The sequence below is a fragment of the Atractosteus spatula genome, chromosome 7 (assembly GCF_055471065.1).
Source record: "Atractosteus spatula isolate fAtrSpa1 chromosome 7, fAtrSpa1.hap1, whole genome shotgun sequence".
Classification (NCBI taxonomy): domain Eukaryota; kingdom Metazoa; phylum Chordata; class Actinopteri; order Semionotiformes; family Lepisosteidae; genus Atractosteus; species Atractosteus spatula.
In genome coordinates this window covers 20617904-20645436 of record NC_142712.1, presented here as the reverse complement: position 1 = coordinate 20645436, position 27533 = coordinate 20617904, and the positions used below count along the sequence as shown (strand labels likewise).

At 37.1% G+C, this 27533-nt stretch overlaps 1 protein-coding gene across 5 annotated transcripts in view; it reads left to right on the top strand.

Annotated features, from left to right (window-relative positions):
- The window catches only part of tiam1a (TIAM Rac1 associated GEF 1a), a 121362-nt gene that overhangs the window by 75769 nt on the left and 18060 nt on the right, over window positions 1–27533 (top strand). For all 5 annotated transcript variants that reach the window (XM_088920093.1, XM_088920095.1, XM_088920096.1 and 2 more), the window contains 8 exons: window positions 2508–2654; window positions 3215–3289; window positions 5812–5982; window positions 8936–9040; window positions 12417–12498; window positions 13156–13242; window positions 13799–14011; window positions 15019–15125. In XM_088920093.1, coding sequence (XP_088776219.1) covers window positions 2508–2654; window positions 3215–3289; window positions 5812–5982; window positions 8936–9040; window positions 12417–12498; window positions 13156–13242; window positions 13799–14011; window positions 15019–15125 — 987 coding nt within the window. The remainder of the gene's footprint in view (window positions 1–2507; window positions 2655–3214; window positions 3290–5811; window positions 5983–8935; window positions 9041–12416; window positions 12499–13155; window positions 13243–13798; window positions 14012–15018; window positions 15126–27533) is intronic.

Sequence of the window (27533 nt, the reverse complement as noted above, 5' to 3'; positions counted from 1 at the left end):
ATCAAATTGAATCAAATTAAAACAAAATCGATTTCATCCATCCAGATCATACATTGCTTGAAATCAGGACGTGTAGTGTTGTTTAAGTAAATCCAAAGGTAACAAATACAAACACTTTGCAAAATAAAATTGTAATGAAATGTGTTGGATAATTTTTTAAAAGAGGAGAAAAATTATTTCACATCATAAGACGAAAAGCTAAACAATATTTGTCATTTGTTAACAATTCCATGATGAGTTTCATGGTATGGGCAGGTTTTCACCCTATAACCTCAATACCCCATAAATAAAAAACAGTTAAACTAACTGACAGTGATTAAATTGAACAGCAACATATCACACACTAGATGCATTCTTTCAGTGACCTGTGACATTTACATGCCCCTTGTGAACTGCCTTGTTTATTAACTTTCCATTGTTAATATAGGCTACAGTAGCTTAATTGTTACTGGACTCATTTTCTAATTTTAGTTATTTTAATTTCTTCAAATAAAGCAGAATTATTCTGTTCACACATTACACACATGTGCCATTTGGATCACTTTATTGCTGTAGTGTCTGTAATACTTGATGGAGGCATTATTAAGTGTCAGTAGCCATACATGTCCCTGGTAATCCGCATGCTTGTGTGTGGATATGGCAGTAATTAAATTAATTTATCGTGGTTTTTGTCTAGGATGTTTTATTTTCTTTATAGATTTTCCTTCTTTTTTGGTCTTTAAAGCAACACACAATAGCCTGGTGAAGAACAAAAGATGCCACAATAACCTAAGACTTGAAAGATTAAAATTGCAGTTGGTATTTACAAAAGTAAAAGATGGCACCTGGCATTCTCGGGAAAAGAATTGCGTCCTTGAATTGGCAAAGCAAGATTTACTTCCTCTCTTTCAATTATGTTGCAATTCCAAATCAGATTTCTGCTATTTGTGTCAGTTTTGTAAATGCAATAGATACTTACGGGTATAGAAGTCCTCTAGTTATTTTTTTTATCTTGGCCTTAGTATGGTTTATTAAAATCTGTTTTTCATTTTAGGTAATAAAGTCCATAACAGCATTTTTAGAATAACAGCAGATACTCATATTCCCAAATTGAAATGGAAGCCTGTTTGAATTCAACAGCTTTCTAGCCTTTAAAGCGAATAATGTAGGTCCACTCATTGTAGAGAGCATTTGCTTCAGAAGGCTAGTATAACAATTGATTTTTACTTAAAATCTTGTTGGCTTAAAAAAGTGCATATTCATTTATCTCATGGAACAGTAGAATTATTTAATCAATTGTGTTGTTGTTTTCCTGCTCTCACGCAAGCTACTGCACATCTGTCACTACAAACCCAGGTGGGTGTTGTAAGGTTTGATGTGACTACACAAAGGAGATAACACTACACTTTTTTCAAGTGGATCAGCTTTCCGCTCTTATTCAGAAATATCCCCAGGGCAGCTCTCTAACCTACAGACAATAATGGAAAGAATTAACTAAAGTTTCAGAAATGAGGGCAATTAGTAACATTTACAAGGGTTCTATTAGGTCTTTTAGTCTTAATTGGATAAGAAGTAAATAATTAACTATTTAACATTGGATTTTGAGAGAAATACAGGAGGTGTATCCCACCACTTATCCCCTCCTAAAATATAGCCTAAACTTTACAACAGTATGAATGGGCCTATAGTGGATAGTGGGGGTGCTGCAGCTTAACTTCCAGAATCAGTCAACAGGAAATAAAAGGAGAGAGAAGTTCCCTGACACAGCTGTGCAAGCACTTACACAATGAAAAGTAATCTTCAAGTTGCACTTTACAGTTCCATTTACAGTAGAGAATGATTTCAGAGAAGAGGCTAAGTCATTGACCAACAGGATCTCCAAAAGAAAGGCTCATCTTTGGGTTTTTCATCTTCCATACCCCTTCATTTGTAGAACAATGCTACTCTTCGGTGCACAGCTTATATTTCAGAAGCTGGAGCAGTTACTGCTCCAGTCATGAAAATCGACTACAGTCCTGCAGGTACCAGCAAACGACTGTTTCTTTTTGTTTCATGTAGGATACATTATGCATAAGAGGAAAAAAACAACAACACAAAAGGGGTTTTCTTTGTATGGCTTATTCTAGAAATGACACATTTCATTAACATCCTTGTGGACAGCCAGCTCAAGAAATAAAATCTTAATGGGTTCTAAACAGACTCTGAGATATTGGACCTCTGTTGCTTGTTGTAATGAAGCATAATGCAAATAGGAATGGTTAAAGAAAGCCTTCCGAAATCATTCCAAAACACTTTTTCTTTTTCTGTTGCAGCTCTGCCACACATTAAGTATACATTACTGAGTGTGTCTTTTTGGAAGCGGTGTGGTTCAATGTTTGTCCTGGTGTGGCAGCACTAAAAGATGTTGTTCTACCCAAATCTGTCTGCTCCTCTGTGTATTTCTGTCCACAAGGATCTGTAGTATTACTTCTGTTGTGTGTGGCTCTATTGTAAAGCCCCTGTTGCTGATGGGTGTTTAACTGTCATAGGTGGCAGCACGCACTGAAAGCGGGGTGAGACGCAGGACACAGGCGATGTCTCGGTCAGCCAGCAAGCGCAAGAGCAGGTTCTCCTCTCTCTGGGGGCTGGACACTACCTCAAAGAAGAAGACAAAAGGACGACCCAGCATCAATCAGGTTTGCATTCTTGCGCGGTCTCCCAAAATGGTACTCTTCCCTGTGGAGCCTGAAGTTAAAAAAATATCAGAAGCTACGCAAGGCAGGGTTGGGTAGTTTTCATTGGAGGCCCCCATTGAGAAAAGAGCTGGGTCATTGCTAGGAGTAGCCTTGGTGGGGCTGGAAAATCTATTAAATATTCCTGAACAGTAATGTTTATATTTATTGTTTTCATCTCTTATTTAACAAGTTAAGTCACTTTGAAAGAAATTCTTATTTCCAATGGTGACCAGGCCAAGAGATGCTTGTTGCTGTAGTAGGACCCCCTTTTTACCTCATAAAAGCTTCTTTAAACTGTTTGACTAGGTGTTCCCAATTTAAACCGACAAATGAAAATGGTGTTTAGAAAGCGCTGACATCCCTTTTAATGTGCGAGTGTCCTGGAAGGGGGGGAGGTGCAGCACTGTTGAAAATGTCAATCCCTTAGTCAAACAGTTTAGCCATGTGGGTGCTCACTCCATAGCATCCTTGAATGAATGTCTTAGTGACATTCCTGTCCCATAAGTAACTTGTGTTTCCAGGTGTTTACCGATGGTGTGGAATCAGTGAAGACAGCCCTGGATGGCATGTTTGAAGACGCAGCAAGTGAAAGCGTGGTAACCATCTGTTATTTACCATTTGAATCGTTTTGAATTGTGTGAAATCCTGGGAAAGAACCGGAACAGGACACTAGCTGATGTTTAAGGTTTAAGAATTCAGAAAATCTGGGGATACAGTTTGGTTTACTAAAATCAGATTTTACTGGGTCTTGCAAAGCCATGCAAAACATTATATTCAGAAGAAAACAATTTAAAAATATATAATGAAAAACAAATCTGTATCGAGGCCTTATTTCTTGTTTATCCTTTCATCTTTTGTGTGTATATCATTTTAGAAAATATAATATTCTATTGCATTTGCTCCTGTACGAATAGGGTTGGTTATACTGTTCTCTTCCTGATGGGCTGCACTGATTCCTGTGTCCTTCTGCAATTTGAGCAAAATTGATTAGAAACAATTTCTGTTTGGAAATGTCTCGGTGGTTTATTTCAGCTGTACCAAATGTCCAGGGCATATCGAATATATTAAAAACGGACAGATACACATAACATACAAAATGATTCTGAATTGATTTGAAAAAATGGTTACAAAGACTTTTTCAAAACTAACACAAGAAAAAAAAATGCTGTGTTTGTACTAAAAGTTTGCATCATATGTTGGCTCGTGACACCAATATTTCCATTACTGTGAAATATTTTGATCTACCGCTGCCTTAGTGAACATAAAGCACTGGACTCCAGATGGCACCAGCATTGCTCCTCCATTGTCTCACATCCTGTGTGGTTTCCAGGGACAACTGTCACATTTTCATCTTCCGGGTTTTTTTTTGTGCAAATACACTCGCTCAGTTCTCAAAAGCAAGTAACACACAAGAAAATAGCATTGTATTGTTTCTTCTGATGATTGCCTCCTTAAATGTGTGACTTCAGGCCTTAGCCATCTTAACCATAAACTGCTAGTGATTTAATCATTTAAATAGTTTAAATTACACTGAATGGCCTCAAGGCTGAGGTAAAAAAATGCACTCGCATGTACTTAATTAGAAGCCATTTAATTGCCTCCTTGAAAAAATAAGGTTTAACTCCTAAATCAAAAAATAGAAAATATAGTCTGCCATTGTTACTAAACCATTATCACCAAATGGGCTTTTTTACCATTCTTATGTACTGATAGAGTTAGTATCCCAGCTAAAAATTCACAATTAAATGTAGTTTTCTCACAAAAAATGGAGCACAGCTCAGCAAATCGACAAACTCAGGAAACAGACCACAACATAGGAGAGAGCATCACAGGTAGAAACTAAGGTAAGAATGACACAAGTCAAATTTCTAAGGAAGGCTACTATTTTTCTTTTTTCAATCCCATGGCTATGTTTTCACCACTGAGGGTAAGAGGATGTCACTATGTGACTTTTTTTGACCAAAGATCAGTTTAAGGCCAGACAGGATGAACCAGGGATTTTGCTTTGTGTTTACACTAAGCTGACCTGGAGCCATGCTAAAAGCGGCCAATGTAAACAGGAGGCAGGACATGAGTCTTGTTTCTGTTTACAATTGTGAGGCCTAGCTGACAAAAAGACCTTGACTTCCTGGTTTTAGAATTAACTGGGTCTGTGAGGAAGACTGATGGTGAAAAGGGTCAGATAATTGGAAGCTGTCAGTGTCTGGGTTTGTGCTGTTTGTTCTAGGTGGTATTCTTATCATCAAAGGACACAGGTGATCTAAGAGACATGATAGATGACCAGTAGACTAAACAGATAATGAGAAGGTGAAAGGCAGTAACCTTCTGCTTTTAATGGTCTGACATTGATTTGCGATAAGCAAATAACCAAATAATAGACTTACTACACTAGTGAATGGGTGTGCAGGGTCATACGGTCACTCCCTTCTTCAACAATTCAGCACAGAAAAGCAAGAGGGAATAAAAGAAAAAAGACATAGACAGTTTTGGTCTAATGTAATCACAATTTTTCAGCCTGAATCAGTGCACTTAATTGACACTTAGTTTCTTTGTGAATACAGCACAAGATGTAAAAGTAGCCGAGTTTTATATCTTATGCGGAGAAGTACGTTTTGAAGTATTGTGACTAATTTTGATCTTTAATATTTTGTGGCTAACATCCCTTTGCCCACCCTTTCAAATGGAAAACTAAATCAGTGTGTGTAAATAGTTTATTATCACATAATATATAAGATAAGATCACTTTATTAGCCTTATACAATTTCTTGCATTAGGAATTTGTCTTTTTCGCATACTCCAGCTTGCTCTCCATGAGACACACCGACACACAGATATAGAGAAGCTTGAGGTCAGAGCACAGGTCAGCCATTGTAGAGCGCCCCTGGAGCAGTTGGGGTTAAGGGCCTTGGTCAGGGGCCCAACGGAGTAGCATTCCTCTGCTGGCCGCGGGATTTGAACAGGCAGCCTTCTAGCCACAGGCGCAGGTCCTTAGCCACAGTGCCACCGCTCTGTGGCTCTATATTATATAGCCATAATATATGACTTAAGAGGTGCAATAACAAGACAAAGAAGAAATGCTGTGAAAGTGGTATGCCTCACAGAATTACTCTTTTTGCAGAAGGAAAGCGAGGGGTCTTTGAAAAGCCTCCCCCAGCGCAACGCAGACAATGAAATTTGGGTCCCTGACTACCTCACTCCTTCCTGGGTCTGCCTCCCCAACGACAAGCCGGTACTAACAATAATCCAGCCCGAGGATTCCACACTTGACATTCTTGAAAAGGTTTGCAAGGTATGGATTACCTGACATTATTCATCTTTGTAAGTTTGTATAACTTTTCTGTTAACAGTGCATTTTACAATACAGAATGGATATCTTGTATTTCATTGTCCTTCAATAAATGATCAGTAAACTATTAACAACCTATTGAGCAAGATGGGGCCGATAGCCTTTCCATAGTCCTTTTGAGATTAATGTGTTCACATTTAAAACTAATATTTTAACCACACAATTAGGAAGTACACTTATAAGAGAAAATCTAAGTACTGCATTTTTTATGATTTAGATTGGTTAAATATAAAACCCAAGGATTGCATACAGCTGGTATGAGATGTTGTCATTACGTGTTATGAGACCAGTGCAACAGAAATTTCTCTGCAGGATGAAAATATGTGGACCATATGTGGAATGATTTTGTGCTTATGCTGTATTTTTACACTATTTTTTTTAATGTGTGTTTTTTTACAGCATATGTCTTAACGGGAATCTATTTTTTTAAAACACCAGACTGTGATAGAATTGGGACCATGTTCACAAACTATGAACTAGAAGGCTCTGTTTTCACAGGCATTGCAATATTGAAATATAATTATTATACCATAGAAAATACAACATGTGCCCCCTGGTGGACATGTTAGTGTGCTCTGTTTTGTGCCGTGGCCAATGTTCTATTTGCATATGCACCAGATTTCATTGCACCAAGATGCACAGATTTTCAAATTTGAATAACCCAATCAAATTTAAAGCATCCTATATGTGATGTATACTTTGGAGCTATTTAAGAGTACATTTTAAAATGCTCCAACTAATTTCTAAAGAGATACACTGTCAAATAATTTAAAAGTTGTAATGACAAAATTCCTGAATTTACTATATTATATTGATCCAGAGCTGAAAAATGCTTTTTTCAGCTGTGCAGTGTTCTCCACTGGCGCATGTTTTGGTACAGTCACATCATCATTGTCCAATTCTCCTGTTCCGCCAGAACTCTTGTTCTGCTCAAGTCCTAAATAATACAGCTGGTGTAATTATGTACACCTGACCTTTACAATTTCACTTATGTGAAGAGACTGACTCATTTGGCCATAATTCATACCTTTTCAGTTTTCCCATTACTTAAATTAACTGAGAAATTATTGTAAATTCAATTGACAACCAGAATGATTTATGGTTCATGAGAATGAGTTTGTCCTTAGTTTAGAATAAAAATGAATTTGTTCTCTTGCTCTTTAACAGCAAATTTTTTTACGCTGCCTGCATTGTTTTGTCTGAGCCTTGTTCTTCTTCAACGTTCTCTGTTCTTGCTATATATTTTTTCCTCCCCTTTTTGAAGCACAATACCTTTCATTGTTTCTTTTGAACCGGGGACATAAACACCTTTACAGATTTAAAAGAAATATTTTAAATTACAGATTGAAAGATTTAAAAGAAGGAGTTCTCCCTACAGTTTGATACCACCTCTTGGAGGAAAGAGAAACAAATATCTTGAGATCTCACTTTGTCGGCATCACAGGCTCGAGTCACGATAGGGTTAGGCAAGGGGGTACAATGCCAGTCCTAAAGCCTGGTTTTCTTCACCTAAGCATGTAATTACCTAATTGAAATCATTATTTGGTTATTGGCCTTTCCTTGTTCTTGAGACCTCTATAACCTGCTGGACAAAAGCCCATGAGGACCACAGTTGAACAACCCTAGAGTGAAAACAAAGAGCTCATGAGGTGGCTCTGCACTGAGCTGTATTCTCTGTAGAAAATGCTGGCATTGGCCCAGGTAATCCCTTTGAGTAAAGCAAAGGTTTTGTAGCAGTAGGGAGCTCTCCCGCTCAGGCTGATTGGTTAATGTTGGGATATGGAGAACAAAGGAAGGTGTCTGCATTCTCATGATGGTTAATCTGTTGGTCACCATCATGCCCAGACTGGCACCTTCTAATTAGGACATGGTAGCATCTGGCAGCATTTAGCAGTTTGCAGTCAAAACATATTCCAGAAAAGACATTTTGTATTTGACTGTAGGTTAAAAAAGACTAATTTGTGTAACTCTGAGTAAGTCAAGTTGGTACTGTTTACCATTTTAACAGCTTTAGAAGGTACTTTTTATTGTAGTAACAAAAATCATGAGTATGATGTGCAGTGCTGCATTTTAAATGGGGGAACTACAGTATCTAGCCTATATAGAGGGCATTTCCTTCCTACTCCTTCCAATTCCTTTTTTGAATTGAAAGTGAAAAGTGAAAGTAATAGTATAGTACTTCATCCTGTGAAGTAAAACATTGCCAATACATTCCATTTTCTTCCACAATGGGTTCACAATTTCCACCCTCTGTCTCTGATGTGACCATCCACATTACCATCCACATTATTACACAGTATTGTATGTACTGCACAAATTACCTTTCTCTTTACCATCTTAAAAATAATGCATCGGTCATACCAGATCATTTTCAATGTGTATTTTGCTTTCCCTATTGACATCTCATATTTTTTGTTCTCTTTCTTTTTCTTCTATCATGCTTTGTTAAATTCTCGTTTTTGATTGTTTGATCAACATCATTTCACATCGCCACAGGAATTAAGACCCTGGCAGATCTGGTACAGTAATCGTTCTAAAACCAACAATCAAATATCCAGCAGTATCATCTTGATTACAGGTTTCTCTGTACTCTCCCAATGAGTGTTGAATTTTCACAAATCTGATTAGCACTTCTGCTTTGCCAGCTGTTAGACATTTTGTTCAGCGTGCGTTGTGGAAGTCTTAAACCTGGAATAGAAGGTACTGCTTTGCTAGATATTTGATTTTCTTGTTTGTGAATGGTCTGACTTAAATCATTTCTAGAGTGATGATGTATGGCTCTGTTTGATGTGTTTATTATTTATGTCTTTTCAAGATTTTAAAATGTTCTGACATGCATGTAGATTCCATGAACTAATTGGTGAGGAATCTAATGTTCTCACTGATTTTATTTGAGGCTCACCAGCTGGATCCTGCCAAACACTACGTACGGCTGAAGTTTTTAATTGAAAACCAAGTGCAATTTTATAATCCCAAACTGGAGGAAGACATCAGTGATTTGGTAAGCATGCATTAACTGGTAAATTAATCTGATTATGGATGGAAACTGATATTTGAAAACTGTTGTTTTAATCTAAACTCCTTTATATTAGTTGTTCACTGTTTAAACTGAACAGTTTTGACCTGTCACACATTTACACATTACGCATTGTGAATCTTAATACTTTTAAGAGAATTTTGCTTCATTCAAATGGAAAACTTCGCTTTTAATGGAGAGAAATAACTAATTTTACTGTGCATATAACTTTTGGTATGATCAAAATTAAAAACATTACATTCAAACACTCAAGATTGAAAACTTTTTTATGTAAGCACATTTTTTATTCATGCATTAACCTCTTTAAGAACCTGGTGACAGCTTTTGAAGTTTCATATTGTTCCAACCAAAATGTCTTCTTGTGAAGACTTTTGGGATGTGGCTGTTTCACTTTTCAGTTCTTCAGTTTTTCTTGAATGCTTTACATTCAATGTACAGTACTTACACAAAAAAGCATCATCTAGAAAACGTCAGCTGAGACCAAACTGTTATAAAAATGTACCTCAATCCTCATATTATTAATAAGCCATTAAATGAGTGAAAATAAGTATTATGCTCCTCCAAATATTAGGCAGGGAGAAAAAACCCACCTAGAATGTTTTGCACCAGTGATACCAGGCCCAGACTTGGACATGTATATGACAAAATGACATTGAACCATTATGAAGATCAATATGTAAAGGAGCTTAATGTTAGCAACTGTTTGATCATTCATTAAGTCACCTGAAAATGATATGTTAATAATGACAGCATTAAGTGACATTATTACAACAATGCAAAGCTATGAATGAATTGTGGAGTAAAATATGAGAAGTATCCAAGAGGACCTCTAACTTATGTGTAAAATTCTCTATAGTGGTATAGCCTGACACTTCAGTGCCATAGCAATGAAAGCTATAAACAAGCATCTACCTGGGTTATAGCTGTAAGTGGGTCAGTTCTGATAGCTTTATCTTTTCGTAGTACACTAGATTCTCTACCTGAAAGAAATGTCTCTTTAAAGATCAAATCGTTGTACTTGTACTTGTGTCCCCTACTGTTTGCTAGTGAAAGCACTAGCTACTGCAGCACTGTCAAGCAAATTAAAGTTTTTAAATATATAAACATGGAAAGAATCTGGTTTCTAATGTCTGCTCTGCAATTTAGCTAACAAGCCAAAGTACTATATTTGTAGCTCATTGAAGATATCGCCTTTTTACTTGTCTGCCCAATCTCTAGTAGAAAATGTAATTTTTGAATTGTGTTCAGAATGAATTAAGCATTAAACAGAAGCCTTTGTTTTCCACTTCCCACTTCTGTAGATTATAACTTATTACTTTTTGAGATTTGATTTTGAGGTGATAGGCAAATAACGCATACTGTATGTGCCCTGGAAATCTCCTTTTTGTGATGGTCATCTGTATTATCAGACAAATGCCTTTATAATTGCATTAGAAACCTATCACTGTAGGAAACCAAAATGTAGTGAAGATGTATTATGAAAGAAAGCTAAACAAGCCATTTCCCTCGGTACCTGGAGCACCGATATTTTTATAATGACATGCTGTTAACCATGACAGTCACTAGGTGGCAGTAGTTAGATATGTTGCATTTTGAGTGCACTGAGGAGTAGGACTGTGCTGGTGTTCCTGGCCAGAACCAACAAGATGAATATGAACACAAAACACAAGTAGTAAGGATGTGAAGTTCAAGGATGGCATTGTGAGGTGTCCAGATTTAAGAAGTTAGTCACAGATTATAAAATTGAATTTATCTGAGTAGCTTTTGCAATGCAAGGAACCTTATTTGAAAAATTGCCATTAATGTAGAAGTGGCTAGACTAGCACTGCTTAAAACTCGTTTATTAGGTTATCCTGTCATTTATGTCACTGAAAGGTATGTGTACAGCCAACTGGAATTTTTTTACAGCCACTCAACCAACTAGCTAGCTGCAAATATTGCAAATGCAAATGCAAAAACACTGTGATGGTGTCGCCCACATATTCTGAAATGCATCGTTAGAGCAGAAAGTGGCTTAGCAACACAGCTGGTTTGCAAAAATACATAATACTATTAAGCACCACTTTTAAGGCAAAGCCTGATGCAAAAATAGCATAATGCCTTTTTCACATTTCAGTGAAAAAATACATTTGAATTTGAATTGTCAATGTAGAAACAAAATGCAGCCATATCATAGAGCAGCGATCATTTTCCACAGTCTCTTACCTTGAGAAGCAATAGTCTTAAGAGTGTTTTTTAAAATCAAATCTCTGCAGTTGTCTCCCATGACTACTTGCTCCTTAGGTATTTTATTTATTCTTGCTGCTGGTTTGCGGCTCCTTATGTAAAGATTAAGACTCATTGCAGAGTTGCTTTGACCTGGTATGTATTCTGTTTTGATCCACACCAGGGATCAGTAGCTTTCTGACAATGGATGTGTGGATTATGTATAAAGAGACCCCAATTAATGGTGCAAAAGCAGTAAATAGGTTTTTGCAAGATTATGACACTTAATTTGAGGTACTCTGTTGTTACCTGCTAAGTGCATGTTAATGGATGTGCATCCCCATTCTAAATGAAGCTTTGTATCCAGGAAAGTGGTAACTAGCGTGTTAATAGATAGATACTTTATTGATCCCGTGAGGGAAATTGCAGTGCAACAGCAGCTTAGCACAGTCAACACAACACAGCAATGATACAATAATACAACAATACAATACATACAATACAGTCAGTAAAAAGAGTACTGCTCACAGTACAGAATATATAAAAAAAACAGAACAGTACACAAAAAGGTGTATTGCACATTATAAATATAAAATTATATTGCACAAGTCTCTAGCATATATTGCACAAAAAACAGTTGTAAACAGGAAAAACCATATGTAAGCAGAGAGTTTAATGTTTAGTCCAAAAACAGGTCAATGTTAATCATTAGTAATAAATTGAGTATGCAGCATTATGAGTATGAGAAGTATTTGGTGAAATTTTGGATCTCTTTCTTGCCGAGCCTGTCACAGTTTACTGTCAATGACAAAGAAGGCTGCATTTGTAAGTGAGTCTATTATTAGACTATTTTTTATAAAATATGCAAATGCGGTCTTCACCTCAAAATGGGAGCTGCACAAGTCTTCATTAGTAACTATCAACCTCCTAACAGTCTTGTAAAGTGCAAAATCCTGTTCTGTGACATTATTGTGACGCAGAGGGCCCAAGCTGGTATTTATTACAGATGTCAGAGTTTGAAAGATCAAAGCATTGTTCTTACTGTGACCACAGACAAGCACATGAATTAATCAAGAGTCCCCTCTGACTGTTTTAACAGATAATGAGATTAATCCACAAACCTTTTTCCTTCCAGCTGTACAAGGAAATCGAAATTTGTTCCAAAACTACAAACCTGGTCCAGTTTGACCGTGATGAATCGTCCACTGTTGGTTATGGTAAGCATGGTATTGACTCCAAAGGCAAGGCAGGGAAAAGCAGGCCCAACAAGTATGTCCGTTAATTTAATACACATTCTGATACAGAAAGGGACACAAATATTTATAAATATTTTTTCACTTCTGCACTACAATACTAAAATTGCAGAAGTTATAATTCTATTCAACTTCTATGTATTCAATTGTGCTTTAAAAAGCATTGAGATAAGAGCCAAATGAACTTTAGGCTTTGCTTTTTCTAATCTGCTTTTGGACAAGTAAAACATCTTTCAAGCTTCTAACTGCTGTACATCTTTCTTATAAAGCATGACGAAGCCTTCAAATTGGCCTCTGCTAGACATTCATTTGGCACAAGTCCTACAGTGGAGCGTTTTAGTCGTAAAAGTGTTGGGCAGCTGTGAATGCGAGGGCAATTACAGATCTTCCCACACATGTACGCTACCTCGCTTTTGTCTATGACTTTGGTGATGGAAATAAAATTGAAAGGGAAGCTCTGGAAATCCAAAGGTTTTGAGTGTGCGGGTGAGATTTGCAATTTGAAGGTGCGAATTAGGTATTTAATGGCACAAAGCTCCAATCACGTCATTAGACTTCACTGTTGTGAGCTGGTTTAAATATACTTCTATACTTTATATGCTTCAAAAAACTTCTTTCTAGGTTTCTCTGTTTCTGTTGTGGAGGAGGAGGGTGTGCAGCGGTTATACATCACACATGTGAAGGATGGCGGATTAGCATCTGCTAAAGGTATTTTGATTAAACATTTCACCTGTTGTCCCGAGCACAGTTTTCTCATGGGCATGAGCAGTGGAAGACAGCGTCTTAAATAAGTTTTCATTGTTTTGCATCACTTGTTTCACTCCAGATTGCTGTTTACTGTGCAGAATTTCCAAGAAAAAAGCAGCACATTTTCACCCATGTATTTTAAATTTGTGTCAACAATAATAATAATAATAATAATAATAATAATAATAATAAACTTTATTTTATACAGCACCTTTAAAGGTGGCTTCTCAAAGCGCTTGGTTGAATGACTAGACTCCAAATGTATTAATTGTAATTAATTGTATCAATTTCACTAAATGGAAACTGTGTTTTAGGTTTTGTTCTGGGCTTCTTTAAAGCCCCTGTTAAGGGTTAAGCTTTGGAACACACTTTATGTTATGTTTATCCATTAGGTTTTAAACTTTAGGAAGCATAACTATGGATGGACATGGCCAGTTTTTTTCTTTGATTTTACAAAAGTAGAAGCATAGCTCCATGCAAAAAAAGTAATTTCCCAGGTATTTCATTCTTTCTTCAGGTCTAAAATCAGGCGATGAAATTCTGCAGCTGAATGGCAAAGATTCCAGCAGCCTCATCTTGCCAGACATGAAGGCGGCTTTTTCCCAGTCTTCGCTGTCCTTGGCCACCAGTACAGTCCCTGCTGTGGAAAAGCACCAGCTCTGCTCACGGCCTCTGCGACGCTCAGATGGAGAGGATGAACAGTACACAGACATATTTTCTCAAAGCCAAGGTTAGCGGAAACAAGGTTCACCTGTGCACAATGAAGCTGACAGAGGAACATTTTGTATTACTGCAAAGAAGGAGCTACACAGGATGAACACCACAGAATCTAACTGCAGCTCAATTAAGCAATCATCCAGTTTGTCTCAGTATTTGCCTACGTGCATATGTAACCTTTACTATAATGCAAAGGAAAGCAAATAAACAATAATATGGTCAATAGCAGTAGTAGGAATAGCTGTGCTGGAGAATTCCAAGAGAAAATGTTGTACAGTAATTAATATTTTTTTAAAATGAAGCATTTTTATATACAATGAAAGCTCAAGTTCATATTAGAGACTTTTCTAAGACTTTTTTTTATCTGTTTTCTATTAAAAAGTTATTTTCTTAATTTATACAAAATATAATGTATATGGGGGCAGTGGCACAGTGTTTAGCATTGGTGTTGTTTAGTGTGGGTTTCCTGCAGGTGCTCTTATTTCCTCTGCTGCCCAAAGACATACTGGTAGGTTGATTGGCTTTTGGGAAACTTGGCCCTGGTGTAAGTGGATGCGTGTCAAGAGTTTATCCTGCCTTGCACCTGCTGCTTGCTGGGATAGTGTTTTGCTTTCCCAAAACCCTGTGTTGGATGAAGTGGTTATAAAATGGGGGGATAAAGACCACAGAAGAACACGTACAGAAAACTAGCTCAGACCCTAAAAAGGAAAAGGAGGTGAATTTAACCATTTTTAAGAAAGAAATATCATCTGACCATAATATCTCATGTTTTGCATGGACAAAATGAGGCCTAGCTGTACATGTTTTCGTAAGGACAGTTTCTACTAATAAATTCAGCCAGTGTCTCAATCTGTATTCCGCGTTTTTATTAATTGTTAGTGGTACGAATCTGTTTATTCTTGATTGTGAGTAGTGAATGAACTGTGAATTGCATGGCTCTTGTGATTTTCATTTTTTACTTTTCATTCCTATCCATACATCATGTTAACTACTGGGGAATTTTGATTTGCTTTTTTCCAGAAGACATCCTTGATGACGGGGCGGTTCTCTGCCTGGGGAGCCCAGGAGACAGTCTTAGTCTTGAGGATGAAACGGAGCCCTCTGGTGAAACTGTAGAACTTAAGCGGGTGAGCGTGGGATGTGATACACCTCGACAAACTGAGTGTCAGCTTTAATTATTATCAAGCTTTCTGCTATTTGACTGTTTAATAGAGTTTTCTTTTATTGGTTTTATTTTTTTAAAAGAGTATGATTAAATAATTGACTACACACTACCATTGGTTTGCTGGAAGTGGAGAACAACATGCTAAGGACATTACAGTTACATTTTCTAATCCAACGGTGTATTTATTGAAAACAGAGCAGTGAGTAAGAGAGTTTTTGATTGCCCAGACTCCGACTTCTCTGGTGGGTCATCTATACATTAAACCTAGAGTAAAAGGCTAGAGTAAAATCTCTCAGGGGGATCATGACCTATAAATAGATGGCAAGGAAGCAATGTATTGCACTAACATAGATTCGAATGTATAGATGTCTGATTTTCTGAAGTAGAATTTTTTGAAGGTAAGGAGTTAAAAGTATAGGTCTTAAAAAATAACAACTGTGTTGCCTTAATGACAAGATACGTTGGTGTTCATTCTTGCTGTGTTCAAACCCTTCATCTGCAGTTATATTACTAACTGCATGAAGTGTTTAATCTGTACAGGCCCGCATACTGGCATTGTGGGGCCAGCTTCTGCCTGTTTTAGTTTTAGTATTACAGTGCAAATAAAGAACTCCAGAAAGTGGTGCATTGAAAGCATAAGGGAGTGTTTTTTTCTCTCCGTTTGATTTCAGTGACCTTTAATTTCAAGGCATTTGATGAGGATCCTTGAGAAGCAGCAGCAGATGTGAGAAGTTAACGGCTATATCGGCTGATTGTCACAAGTCCCCCTCCCCCAAGGATGTGGGAGTGTGCACAAGGAGTGTAGAACAGAGAGCCAGGCAGCTCGGTGACAAGGCTGAATATAACATGGGAACAGAAAGGGGCTCTGAGCCCAAGCCATTCAATTGCCAAAGGTCGGTTAGCTGATAGCTGGTAAATAGAGGCGATACAAGGGCCAAAAGCAGCGAGAACCTTTGCAAGTCATCAGAAGAATACGATCAGACATTCTGAAGTATGCAAGAATGCAGTATCCTGAACCCATGGTTTCTGCTTGCACATGTGGAAATATGCATGTTGGATTTGCTTGCTTGCATTTTATTGTCTGTCATCCATGTTAAAGTGCTGTAGTAAGGAGATGGCTTTTGACAGAATTACCAAGCCTGGGCAAATAGTTAAATGAGGTGTTATGGTCATTTCATTGCCAGTGATGTATGTGATCTATGGACCTGATCAAGAACAAGTGTTGTGTTTTTGTCCTCATCTTAATAGTTTAAGTGGAAGTATGCATCATCTGAATTTCCCTCTCTTTTTTGTGTTTTTACATAAAGCTACAATACATGGTGACAGTTTATTTATTTTCTTTTGCTGTTTATTAAAAAATAGTATGCACTTGAACTGACATAATAAATTCTAAACAGACAAAGGAGGACACCTGAGTTGCCCATGTTAATCCTTACAAAATAAGGAATGCATCTTAGTTTTCTCCTCCCTATAGTCTCCTAAAAGTAAACCCAGAACATGCCACATTTAAGTTCATAGTTTTTGATAATGTCGAATTTCCCACACCACAGTATTACAAGGAAAAAAATGTGCAGATTTATTCGATGTTCTTCACTGTAAACGGTTTCTGCAGTGTCATCAGCCTGTTCGGTCTTTGTCTCTGACACTCTCCTTGGCAGCATTCTGCTAAAAAATATCAATAATCAGCTGGCATTTCTGGTCTGTATTCAAAAAGGCCATCTGCCGCAAGATAAATCTCGTTTTCGCTCACCATAATTTATTCAACGTGGGCTGCGCAAGAAAAAATATCATGTAAACATATTTCTGATAAATGGTCAGCATTAACTCATATATTACCTTTAGTATTGCCTGCTTTTTAAATGAGAGTACATGTTCTATACTATATTCTCTATTTGAATGTACATTTTTGTATGACAACTATGAGCTGTAACATCCATACACTGTAAACAGAGTGGGAGGCCTTTTATTAAAGGGAATAATTGCTTTGGCTGATTAATTGGATGGATAGTGCAATTTTCCCTTGTTGCCTTTGTTGTGATGTCGATTTTGCTTTTTGTAAGTTACTGTGGGGTAAACTGTATACATAACAGTCTGAGACATAGATCTTTTGCAAAGCCAAAGGATGCCTGTGCAATTAATGTTTTTTGACACTTCAAAGAGTGATTGATCACACTTATTTCTTATAAATATTTTTAATCACATATCTCAAAAATATATTGATATTTCTGTACTGTAAATTTGGGAAATGGTGGAGTTAACAAAAATATGGGGGGTGACTTAATAAGACTATACAATAGTTTTGTACAGTATATGCAATTTTCAATCCATCCATAACAGGACATTTATTCCAGGTTAGGCTCTTGGCAACTTGGAAGCTGTCTCAGAGTCCCGAATGGGACTTCAGTTCTTTGTCTTTTTGGACACATACACAAACACACAGGGAAAATTTAAAAATGCCAACTGACCTAGCCAGCACGACTTTGATAGGTGGAAGGAGACTGGCATTAACATTATATTAATGTAAACATGCAGAGCACATGCAAACTCCACACAGATGGTCCCCAGGTCAGCAATAAACCCAAGATTTAAGAGGCAGCAGTGCTGTCAATTCGAATGCTAATTTGAGCCATAGCATAATTAAAATGCTAGGCCAGTTCAAATTCTTAAAGAATTACCTTACAAAACAGCACACAAGGTCGAGATAAGTCATTTGGGGGAAAAAGAAATACAGAGTTAGCTCTTCATGGTGATGAGAGTGAAAATCTGTCACATCACACAGCCAGCCTTCCGAGCGACAACAGAGAATTGGCATTTTAACTGACTCATGTTTAATATTTGCGTGAGGATTTTCAGTTTTTCTCTGCTGATTGTAAATTTAAAACACCAGGAGGTGTGTGAGTGTTGGGTAAGGCCCAGGACTCCAGCAGAATATTCAATGAACTCTGAGAACTACACTCCTGTGGTATATTTTAGTAGTAACAGACAGCTGTGAAACAGAATCTGTGAAAATTGTAGTGTAAATTGTAGACGGTAAGCAAAATGCAATCTTCAAAGGCTTGGAAGGCTGTAAACTTGAAGAGAAGAAAGGGATTTGTTTCATGTTTGGGTTTAACAATTTCACTTACCAGACAGTGAAAGAATAACTGGATCTGAAGACTATACCCACATTTAGTATTGCTTCTCTAGTATGAACCCGGACAGCATGGTTTTGTTACTGCCCTTGCTAGAGCCTTACTGTATATATGAGGATAACAACTATTTTAAAAGGTTTAGAGGGAATCACCTCTGTTGATAATGTTTCTGGATCTTGGCCACTTATTGTTCCTGTTTTTATAATTGGATTAACTCCAGCTAAAAATAAGTTGTAGTCAATATCGTATGTTAGACCCACCTGAATTTAAGAAGATGCAAGAAACAAGCTAGAATTTTCTGTCCCTTTTCACAATTCCTATTAATAAAGATGCATAGGAAGAAAAGATTTTAAGAAAACTAATTCTCAGAACTGAAATTATCCATTTGTGGTTACAGTTTTCTTCTATAGTATGGTATAGTAAGATGTAAGAAAAAAAAATCTGTCAGATTACCAAAAACGGGCATTATTTTACATTAACTACTGAAAATAACTTACATTCTCATACGTATGTGTGGGAGCTCCATTTGAAAAAGAATAATTGTGCAAATTAATCATTTATAATTATCTGACCACGCCATTACAGTTGCAACATACAACCTTTCAGTACTTTCTATACAAACAGTTTCTGAGATTACTCTTCATTGTGTTCATTCTATGGGTATATTAACCTTCACTGGCTTTGTAAGATGATGAGTTGTCTTTTATTTTATTGTTGTAATGTAGCAGAGCCTTTAGTATTTTTTTTAGAATTCACTGTGGGTAGAGTGGACCTTCTCTAGTTTTCTGTAGTTCACGACTACAATATGAATTAAAACTGGAATGACAGAAGAAGAAGAAAAATGTTCTATTCACTGGTTAAGATTCCGCTTTGGCTTGATTGTATCTGCCATTCCATTGTTTGTGACGAAAGAAATACATCTTGAAAAAAATCCCATTACTTCAGTATAATTTTGTGCAGGGATTTTAGGCTTTACAATGCCTAAAATATTAAAATACAGGCCTAAGACTCTTAAGTGCTCAGCATCTTTTATGATGTACTAACACAAGGATTGAGCTCTGTGAAAGAGAGCAATGGGCTATGTACAGTCAAGTACGTCAATAGCAGACTTATTGAGAGGTAACTTCTTTGAAAGCATTTCCCAGGTTTATCTTGCTTAAAATAATTTTAATGTTTTCATTGCGCTAGATCGGGGGTCTTCAACCTTTGTCCTAAAGCATCTCAACCCAGCAGGTTTATATAATTAAATTGGTTGCAGTATTAATCTGTACAATAGCAACAATAAACCCTCAGAATTAGTTACCCAGTCTATCCTCCTGCCAGGAGACATCACCCAGTTTTTGGATTAGGTAGTATTAACAAATCTCTGTTTTTTAGTAATTGACTTCTTTTGACATTTCTACATTTCTGTTCAAAACAAAACAAGTTGCCCTTTCTCCCATTTTTTTTTCAGACAGTATCCTCACTTGGCTACCCTACACTATGGGAGAAGGATTAAAGATTGATGATTAATGCATTTTGTTGTATTTTTCTCTTGTCATATCCCCATTCACCCAATCAGAAAATAGTTGCTTTCAGAAGAATGGAGTAAAATCCTTCTGGATTCACCAGATAACTGGAAGTTGGGATTTGATTATGTGAGGTATATTAATCCTGAGCATTTTTTTCCTGTTGGGGCCAGCATGGGCTTCTAAAAAATATTGCCAGCCCAGCACAGCTAGGGTCTTAAACCATCAATGATGTGTGGTTTAACCCATAATCCATCTAAGGTATCTGATTAGAGACCTACAAAGCTTGGGACAGCTCCAGCTGTTTATGATCTGCTTAGAATGCCACTCAGAAGAATGCAGAAAACTAATTTTTATTCTAAATCAGTTCAAAGCCTGCATTTCTGAAATACATCAGTCTAAAAATGTGCATTTTAGCCTTATTTAGTCTTTTTATTCTCTTCGTTTTAAAAGTCTAGTAACTACAGAATATTTAAAAAAAGATAGTGAAGTGCCTACCTTTTTTCCTCTTCACCTGTGAGTGTCACAGTGTACACTGAATATGATGAGCTATTTGGTCTGTGAAATAGCTCTGGCCTTTCTTAAGCACTTCACCAACTTCACAAAAAATACTGCTGACAACCGAAGTGGCTCTCATAAAGTCATGGATAATTACATCCCGAGAGCAGAAATGCGAAAATTTTGACATGAAAATGCAGTAAAAGAGAAAGAGATGAACGGGAAATAATTGGGGCAGGGGAACTGAGGGTAGGCAAAATTTTGGGGAAAAACAACATCTCAGTCAATCAGATTTGATTCAGGGAACATTAAATAGCTTGGAAAAACCAAGCCAGAATTGTTGTTTTTCAGTTCGGAGAGCATCTGTCCTGTGTCTTTTGTAGTAAGGAGGGGATTTGAGTTATTAATCAATTAAGCATGTAATTAGTTCAATAAATGCTCTGGTCCTTCAGGGCATAATATTATTCAGATATTATTATTAATATTCAATATATCAATATTGTTATTTTGTTCTAAATCGGGGATCTGCAGGTTTTTCTTCCAGCTGTGCTGTCAGTGACTGTGCTTGGTTAAACTGAATTAATTGAGCCATTTTCTCAGTCTTGATTATATGAAACAGAGATATCCAATCCTGGTCCAGTGTGTCTGCAGGTTTGGATTGCAGCTCAGCCCCTAATGATTAAAATCAGCTTATTACTAGCTGGACCAGCTTAACAGCTCCTCAGGTGCTGCTGCTTTATAGAGATCTAGAAAACCTGGAGACACTGTCCTTCCAGGACCAGCAGATTGGACTCTCCTGATTGAAAGAGATTTTCTCGATGAAGGATTTGTCATGTCAGATCAGAATTCTGGTACTCTATACCAAAGCATACCTTGTATATTTCAACTATCTTACTTTTGCGATATTGTAGTTCTTGACTGTAGCAAAGCTAGAAATGAAACAATGCACCTGCTGATTTTGTATTCTACATGTGTTGAAGATGTCAGCATTTCTTTCTGTTCTTTAGTTGTGCTAAGGGCTGCATAATTGAACGTTTGGCAGTTGAGACGGCAGTTATCTTGTTACTAATCTTCCTCTATTTTGTTGCTAATGTTGAGTTTAATTGCCATGCCGAAGAGCCCATCAAATAGAAACTGCAGCAGACTTTGGAAAATTCCAGTCGAAGTTTGTCTGGGTTTGCAGGGTGTTAGAGCAGACAGAGGAAGCTACTCTGGTATCTCTACTTTTGTTAATTGCTAGAAGTGCCACAGTGCAACCAAGCAGAAGATCCAGCTGGAACAGCTTATTTCAGGGACATACTGAACCAACAACAGGCCAATTAAAAGAAGTAGGTGGGATGATGCACTATAAGACTCCTAATGGGCTGTGCTGTGACAATTTTTTGTTCTCTTAAAAAATTGTGAACTACTTAGAAAAACACAACAGGAGTGTTGTACAAAAATGTTCCTAAAAACCAAATATGATCTTCAAGTCATTTATCTACAAAACATTTTAAAGCACAGTCTCACCATTTCAGCCTGTTCCCTAAACAAAACTGTTAAAGATAATTGTCTAAACCTGCTTTGTTTCCTATTAAGTGGCCTTTAAACAGATAAGTAATTTACCAGCAGAAATGGTCATTTCCTCACCTGGGTTTTGAGAAGAAATCAGTCTGCACATCTAGTCAAAACTTGATAACTGGGAAAAGGTTTAATTACATACATTTTGTACTTGTATATGTACAAAAGTCACAGCAGATGACATTAAATAGAAATTTAAGTAGTCTTCCCTTAACTCATTTGTTTGTGGGGCTTAATGTAATATGGAGAATGTATACTTTATAGAAATTAGTGTAGATTGCAATTAATAGTTTGGATGGTTTGTGAGGTTAGGTTATTATTCTTGTAGAGCAAACTTTAAAACTCCTGGAACAAGAAAATTGTTTAAATAAGCCCATGTCTGCATTTTGTTCGTCGGAGAAGGAAGCATTCACTTTTCCTGTCACCCATGAGATAGAAGTGTTCAAGTCCTTTCCTGTGATAAGCTGTAAACTGGAATCTTGTTAGCGTACCAACATTAACATTTGTGTTTTAGCATTGCATTCTCAAAAAGGCACTCAAATAGGTAAGTCGAATTTATAACATTGTTGTGTATCTTTTTCATTTTATTTGGTAGCTTTGCATTTTGTTCTTAATGTAGAAATGCAACATAATATGTCAAAGCCAGGCTCTTGAATGTTCATTCTCAATGTCAAAGTATTAACCTTGCTGGCAATCTCTTAAAGAGAGCTTTTAAGGTTCCACAACCATCAGTAATTGTATGTGTTTTTTTTTTACACAAGTGTCTAAAGGATAAGGGTATTTATAAGAAAAAATAAATTTTATCAGCATAAAATATTTTAGCCTTGAAGAGTAAATTTTTCTTAGTTTAAAATAATTTAGAATTTAATGACTTCATGTGTGAAATGTATCCCAAGGAATTTTTTACTTTGGATGATATGCTGCAAGTTTTAACTTGCTCTCTCCACCCTCATAAAGCATTTTGTTCGGCTCTAAAGAGACTCACTATCTTTTGGATTCTTGGAGAAGGTACAGTTTTCCTTTCTGATTTATCTTTAAAAGATTCAGAGTTTATTTGCAGGCATGTTCCCCACCTCTTTCTTTGAATTGTTTTACTCAGTTTACCTGGATGTTTTCAAATTTTTTTGGTATGTGGTTTGTTTCATTTGTTAGCCTTTGTGTTTTGCAGTCTCGCATCTTGCGGTAAATGTGTAAAATTACAGTTCTATAGTTTTAGCCAAATTTCATAGTTTGTGCAAAAATGAATTAATCTTTAATCCATTATGTAAATATCATATTTGTACAGAAGCAAATGCTTGTCTATGTTTGAAGTTTGTGACAGTGAATGATGCTTGTTCTTTTAAAACTCTTGTGAAATGCTCAGAAATATTTTGGACCTTTTGCTTGCTTTGTGTATGTTACTGAAGGCTGTAGTTAATTTGAAGGCAGTAGTTTGTTCAGTTCTACAAGTGAGGTAGTGGAGGTGTGAGTTTATTCATCACAGGTGACTACGTGTTAAAAAAAGCAGAGGAGAGTATACTCTGAATTATTCTCTTAGGCTGTAAATGGGGTGTAATTCAAGGTAGTCTTGAGGTGCTTCTGTTTATATTTGGAATATTCTTCAGAAAAAATAACAAAATGGAATTCTATTCCATGCTATTTTGCAAGGAGACTAATGTGGTTTACAGTTTACATTTGTACGGTATATACATATTACCAGGAGAGCCTCCCTCCCTCTCTTTGCTAAAATAGCAATTTTTCCCTTAAACCACAATTCTCTCAGCATGCTCTGCAAGTTCCTGTTTAGACTTTCTGACTGTTTCCTGCATAGATTCCTGAAAAGGGAGGCGAGTCATCCATTGCCTTTCAATCACTCTAGACATCACAGGGTCTCACATATAGAAACTCATTTCTGCACACAATCCTGTGCCTTGCCCTTTTTGCCATGCTAGGTCACTATTTGCACAGTGTTTACGTAGATTTGCACAAGTTCATAATAAGATTATTTAGACTTTTCTGTGGTAGAAGGATTACACTTCTCTAGTGCCTTTAGCCATTGACATTTAAAATGAGTACTGTGAAAGCTTTCCCCTTTTCTGTTCAGGACTTTCAGGACTGCAGTCTCTGCCTCCCACATATTTATATTCTGCTGTAGTTTGTGCCCAGCCAATCGTCTGAAGCACAGCTCTTGAGAGGGGCGAGTGACATTGCCAGCTTTAGCTGCCTCCCCTCCCACCTCCCCCCCCCTCCTGTTCCTTTCATGTTCCTTGCTGTCTTGTGGACATGATTATTCCTTGTTTACAGAGCTGGAGTTTGCCAGCAGCGTAGCATTTGCCTCTCGAACCGGATTTCCAAGGAGCGAAAGAGAGAGGCAGACCGAAAACTTGCCTGCTCACACACTTCGACGGCTGATAGAGAACTTGAACGGTGGGCAAAGAAATGCCCGTCTCCACAGGCTGGCGTGTGTGATGAAATGCGGTAGAGAGCAGCCGTGATTTGTGCTGATGTTGATCAGGACTGTTAATCCGTTGCTGCTGTGCTCCAGTCTTTGATCATGTCTGTTCTCAGGAAAAGCAAACAGAGAGTGGGCTCTCAGAATGGGAAGCGTTCCTCTGAATCCATTTATGATATGCTTCACCTGGTGAGCTTTTTTTATTTCTTCTCTTCAGCTTTAAGGCAGTCTAATTGATGCACTTAATCTAAATTGCCCTGGATGTGTCAGTGGATGCCAGCTGAAATTGGTATTGCACTGGTATTGCCGCAGTGCATTCAGAGACGCAGTTTTAGCACTTACAAGTTGTTCTTCACACTGTAGGCAACCAGTTGTACATTTGCAATGAAGTTCTTAAGGTGTCAGTTTAGCCTTGTGACAGAGACGAATGTGTTGTGTTGAGCTTCAGCTGTTGTCTTAGGCTGCTGTTCTCATGTGTATATCTCCACCTTTATTCTGTTCTTTTCATCTTTCTCACCCATAAGTGTCAGGTATTGAAAAAAGATGCCGTCAGATAGAGGCCTGGAGAAATTCAGACAGGATTTCAGTTGGACAGGGTCCAAATGTTATGTAACCAGGGTAAAGAATGCAATTACTTCATCATAAAAAAGCTGTGATTCTTCAGTCATTTCCAGGTTGTCTTTAGAAACCTTTCAGAACAGGAATTAGCTTATATCTATATCATGCTTTTAATAAATGTCAAACACACTTCAGTAAATAACTCCTCAGGTCTTAAAAATCTTGCTTATGAAAGTGTTACTTTGAATTTTTATTCTATGGAATACAAATCGGAGTAATTCAGCGTTCTTGTCTTTGATATGAATGTATTTTAACATGAACACCCACGGTCTGATGTGCTACATTCAAACATGATAGCTTTTAAATGGCAAAAATAAGGCTGTAAGTCATAATTCCAAAAACTATGATAAATTTGTAAAATAACTTAACTAAATAACTTAAAATAGATTTAGCAGACTTTTGTGATGCAGAATATTCCAAAAAATATTGATTTTGCAAAAGTCTAGTAATCTATTCAGTCAAATGAAGGGATATCACCTATATATTTAAATGTGTTTTATTTTGCTTCACATCACACTGGCAAAATAAGCTTTTTTATTATCCAAAATGATACCTTTACTTGAGGAGGAGGAAAATGGTGTTTTCTTTTGTGAGGGACAAATGGGAAAAAAAATCATACTACTGCATTCCCACTGAATGTAGAATGCTTTCTGATTTGGGAGTAACTTTTCAACCTGTCTGATTTACAAGAGAAACAGGAGTGTGCATTTCAGTGCAAAATGTGCATTTCTTCCTTTGTCCTTATCCTATCTGCCTGTTACCAGACATCAAAGTTTGCCGTTTTAGAGATGTATTTCTTTCCCATCAGACTTAAATTTCTGATGGTGAATTTACTTGGTATTTTTTCTTCTCATGATTTTTCAAGGCTGTGCTACGCATGTACTTTAGTTTGTCACAGATTGTATTGTCCTTTTAAACATAAGGTTACCAACTAGAGGAGGTCATTCAGCCCATCTAGATCATGAGTAGCTAATGGATCAGATTATCTCATCCAGCCTTGATGATGTGGCTGGGTAGTTTGGTCCAGACTCCCACAAAACCTTAGTGGAGGGGAAAAGTCTCTTGTTCTCGCTTTTACATTCATTTGTGGTTTGTGTTTCACTGTTGATTCTGAAGCAAGCTGGCCTTTCTTTGCTAGTGCTTTTTAGAGTTGTAATTACTTGAACTGGGTACCTTTGTTGTCCTCTCTGTCAGAGTAGGACATGTGTTTGAGCCCAAAGTACCAGCAGTGTTTTTTAAGGTGGTACAGTAACTAAAAGTGAAAGCAATATTCTAAATTAACTTTTACTGTAGCATTGTGTAACTTCAGTGTGTTAACTTCCCTTAATAACAATTATCTACTTTTAACTATATTGCATATCTTAATTGTTCTTTATATTGCTCTCCCTTTAAACAGTCATAATTAATCTGTATTTTACCTCAATCATTTTTATATCCTTATAAATATCCTTATATTCTTAATGCTTGTACCATAGTACGCCATCAATCCATTTTCATGGTGGAGCTGGGGCCTGTCCTGGCAAGTACTGGGCATAAGGCAGGATACACCCTGGATGGGACACCAGTCCATCTCAGGGAAGACACATACACACACTCACACTAGGGTCAGTTGTCCAAGAGGCCATTTAACTTACCAGTATGTCTTGGGATTGTGGGAGGAAACCTGAGTCCCTGAAGAAAACCTGTGCGAACGTTCGAACTCCACACTGACACGCGTCCTACATGTGGAATTGAACCCAGGGCCCCAGAGCTATGAGGCAGCAATGCTAACCACTGCAATTAAATAAGTCTTCTTCTTACAAACTAAGAATAATCACTTTTATTTCTGCTGGTTGCAGGTAAGGGGAGTTTGAAAATGTACAACTGAAGTGTCCAAACATCGAATGGAATTCTGTCCAGTTTAAGGCTTATCCACAAGACTCTTTTTAAACTGTAGCACCTTGATTGTTTACAGCTCTTTTATTTTCACGATGTGAAACCCTTGGATACCATCACAGGCCGTTGTTAAATGAGTTCACAAGTGCAAACCTAGGAAGTCGGCATCCTTACCTGAATATGTGGAATAACCATAATGGAGCCGGTCAGACCACTGGGCCTGTGTCAGGAACTTGAGCGGTTATAGTTTTTTTTCCCCACAATCTAAAAGAAGTATTTGGTCCAATCATTTAAAATCATCAAAAAATATGATTGTCAAGTACCCTCAAGAATGAATACTTATGGTACGTTTTATTATGATTAAATTGCCATAACAACTTAACTGTCTAAAAAGGTTTGTAGAATTCTTAATCAAATGAAGAGCTGCAATACAGATTTGCCATCCTACTTTCCGAATTGTCTGTCACCATTTTGCCTCTTAAATTCTGATGTGACTTTGGAGGCAGATTTCAAGCCTCAAGCCACTCTACTTTGGGAACCTATTAGTTTGCCGCTCTTGAATGAGTTTTACTCTTATCTATGCATTTCAGATGGAATAGGCTATTCTCCTTATTTATTACAGTGAAGGTCTTGCATTCTTGCTTTTATTTAATCCCTTTAGTTCCTTCCTGTGGAGGAAGCAAAGCATCAGTCTCTCATTGATTGGCAATTTTGACAATGATTTTTTTAAGTGTTTGCCTTTGCAGTTT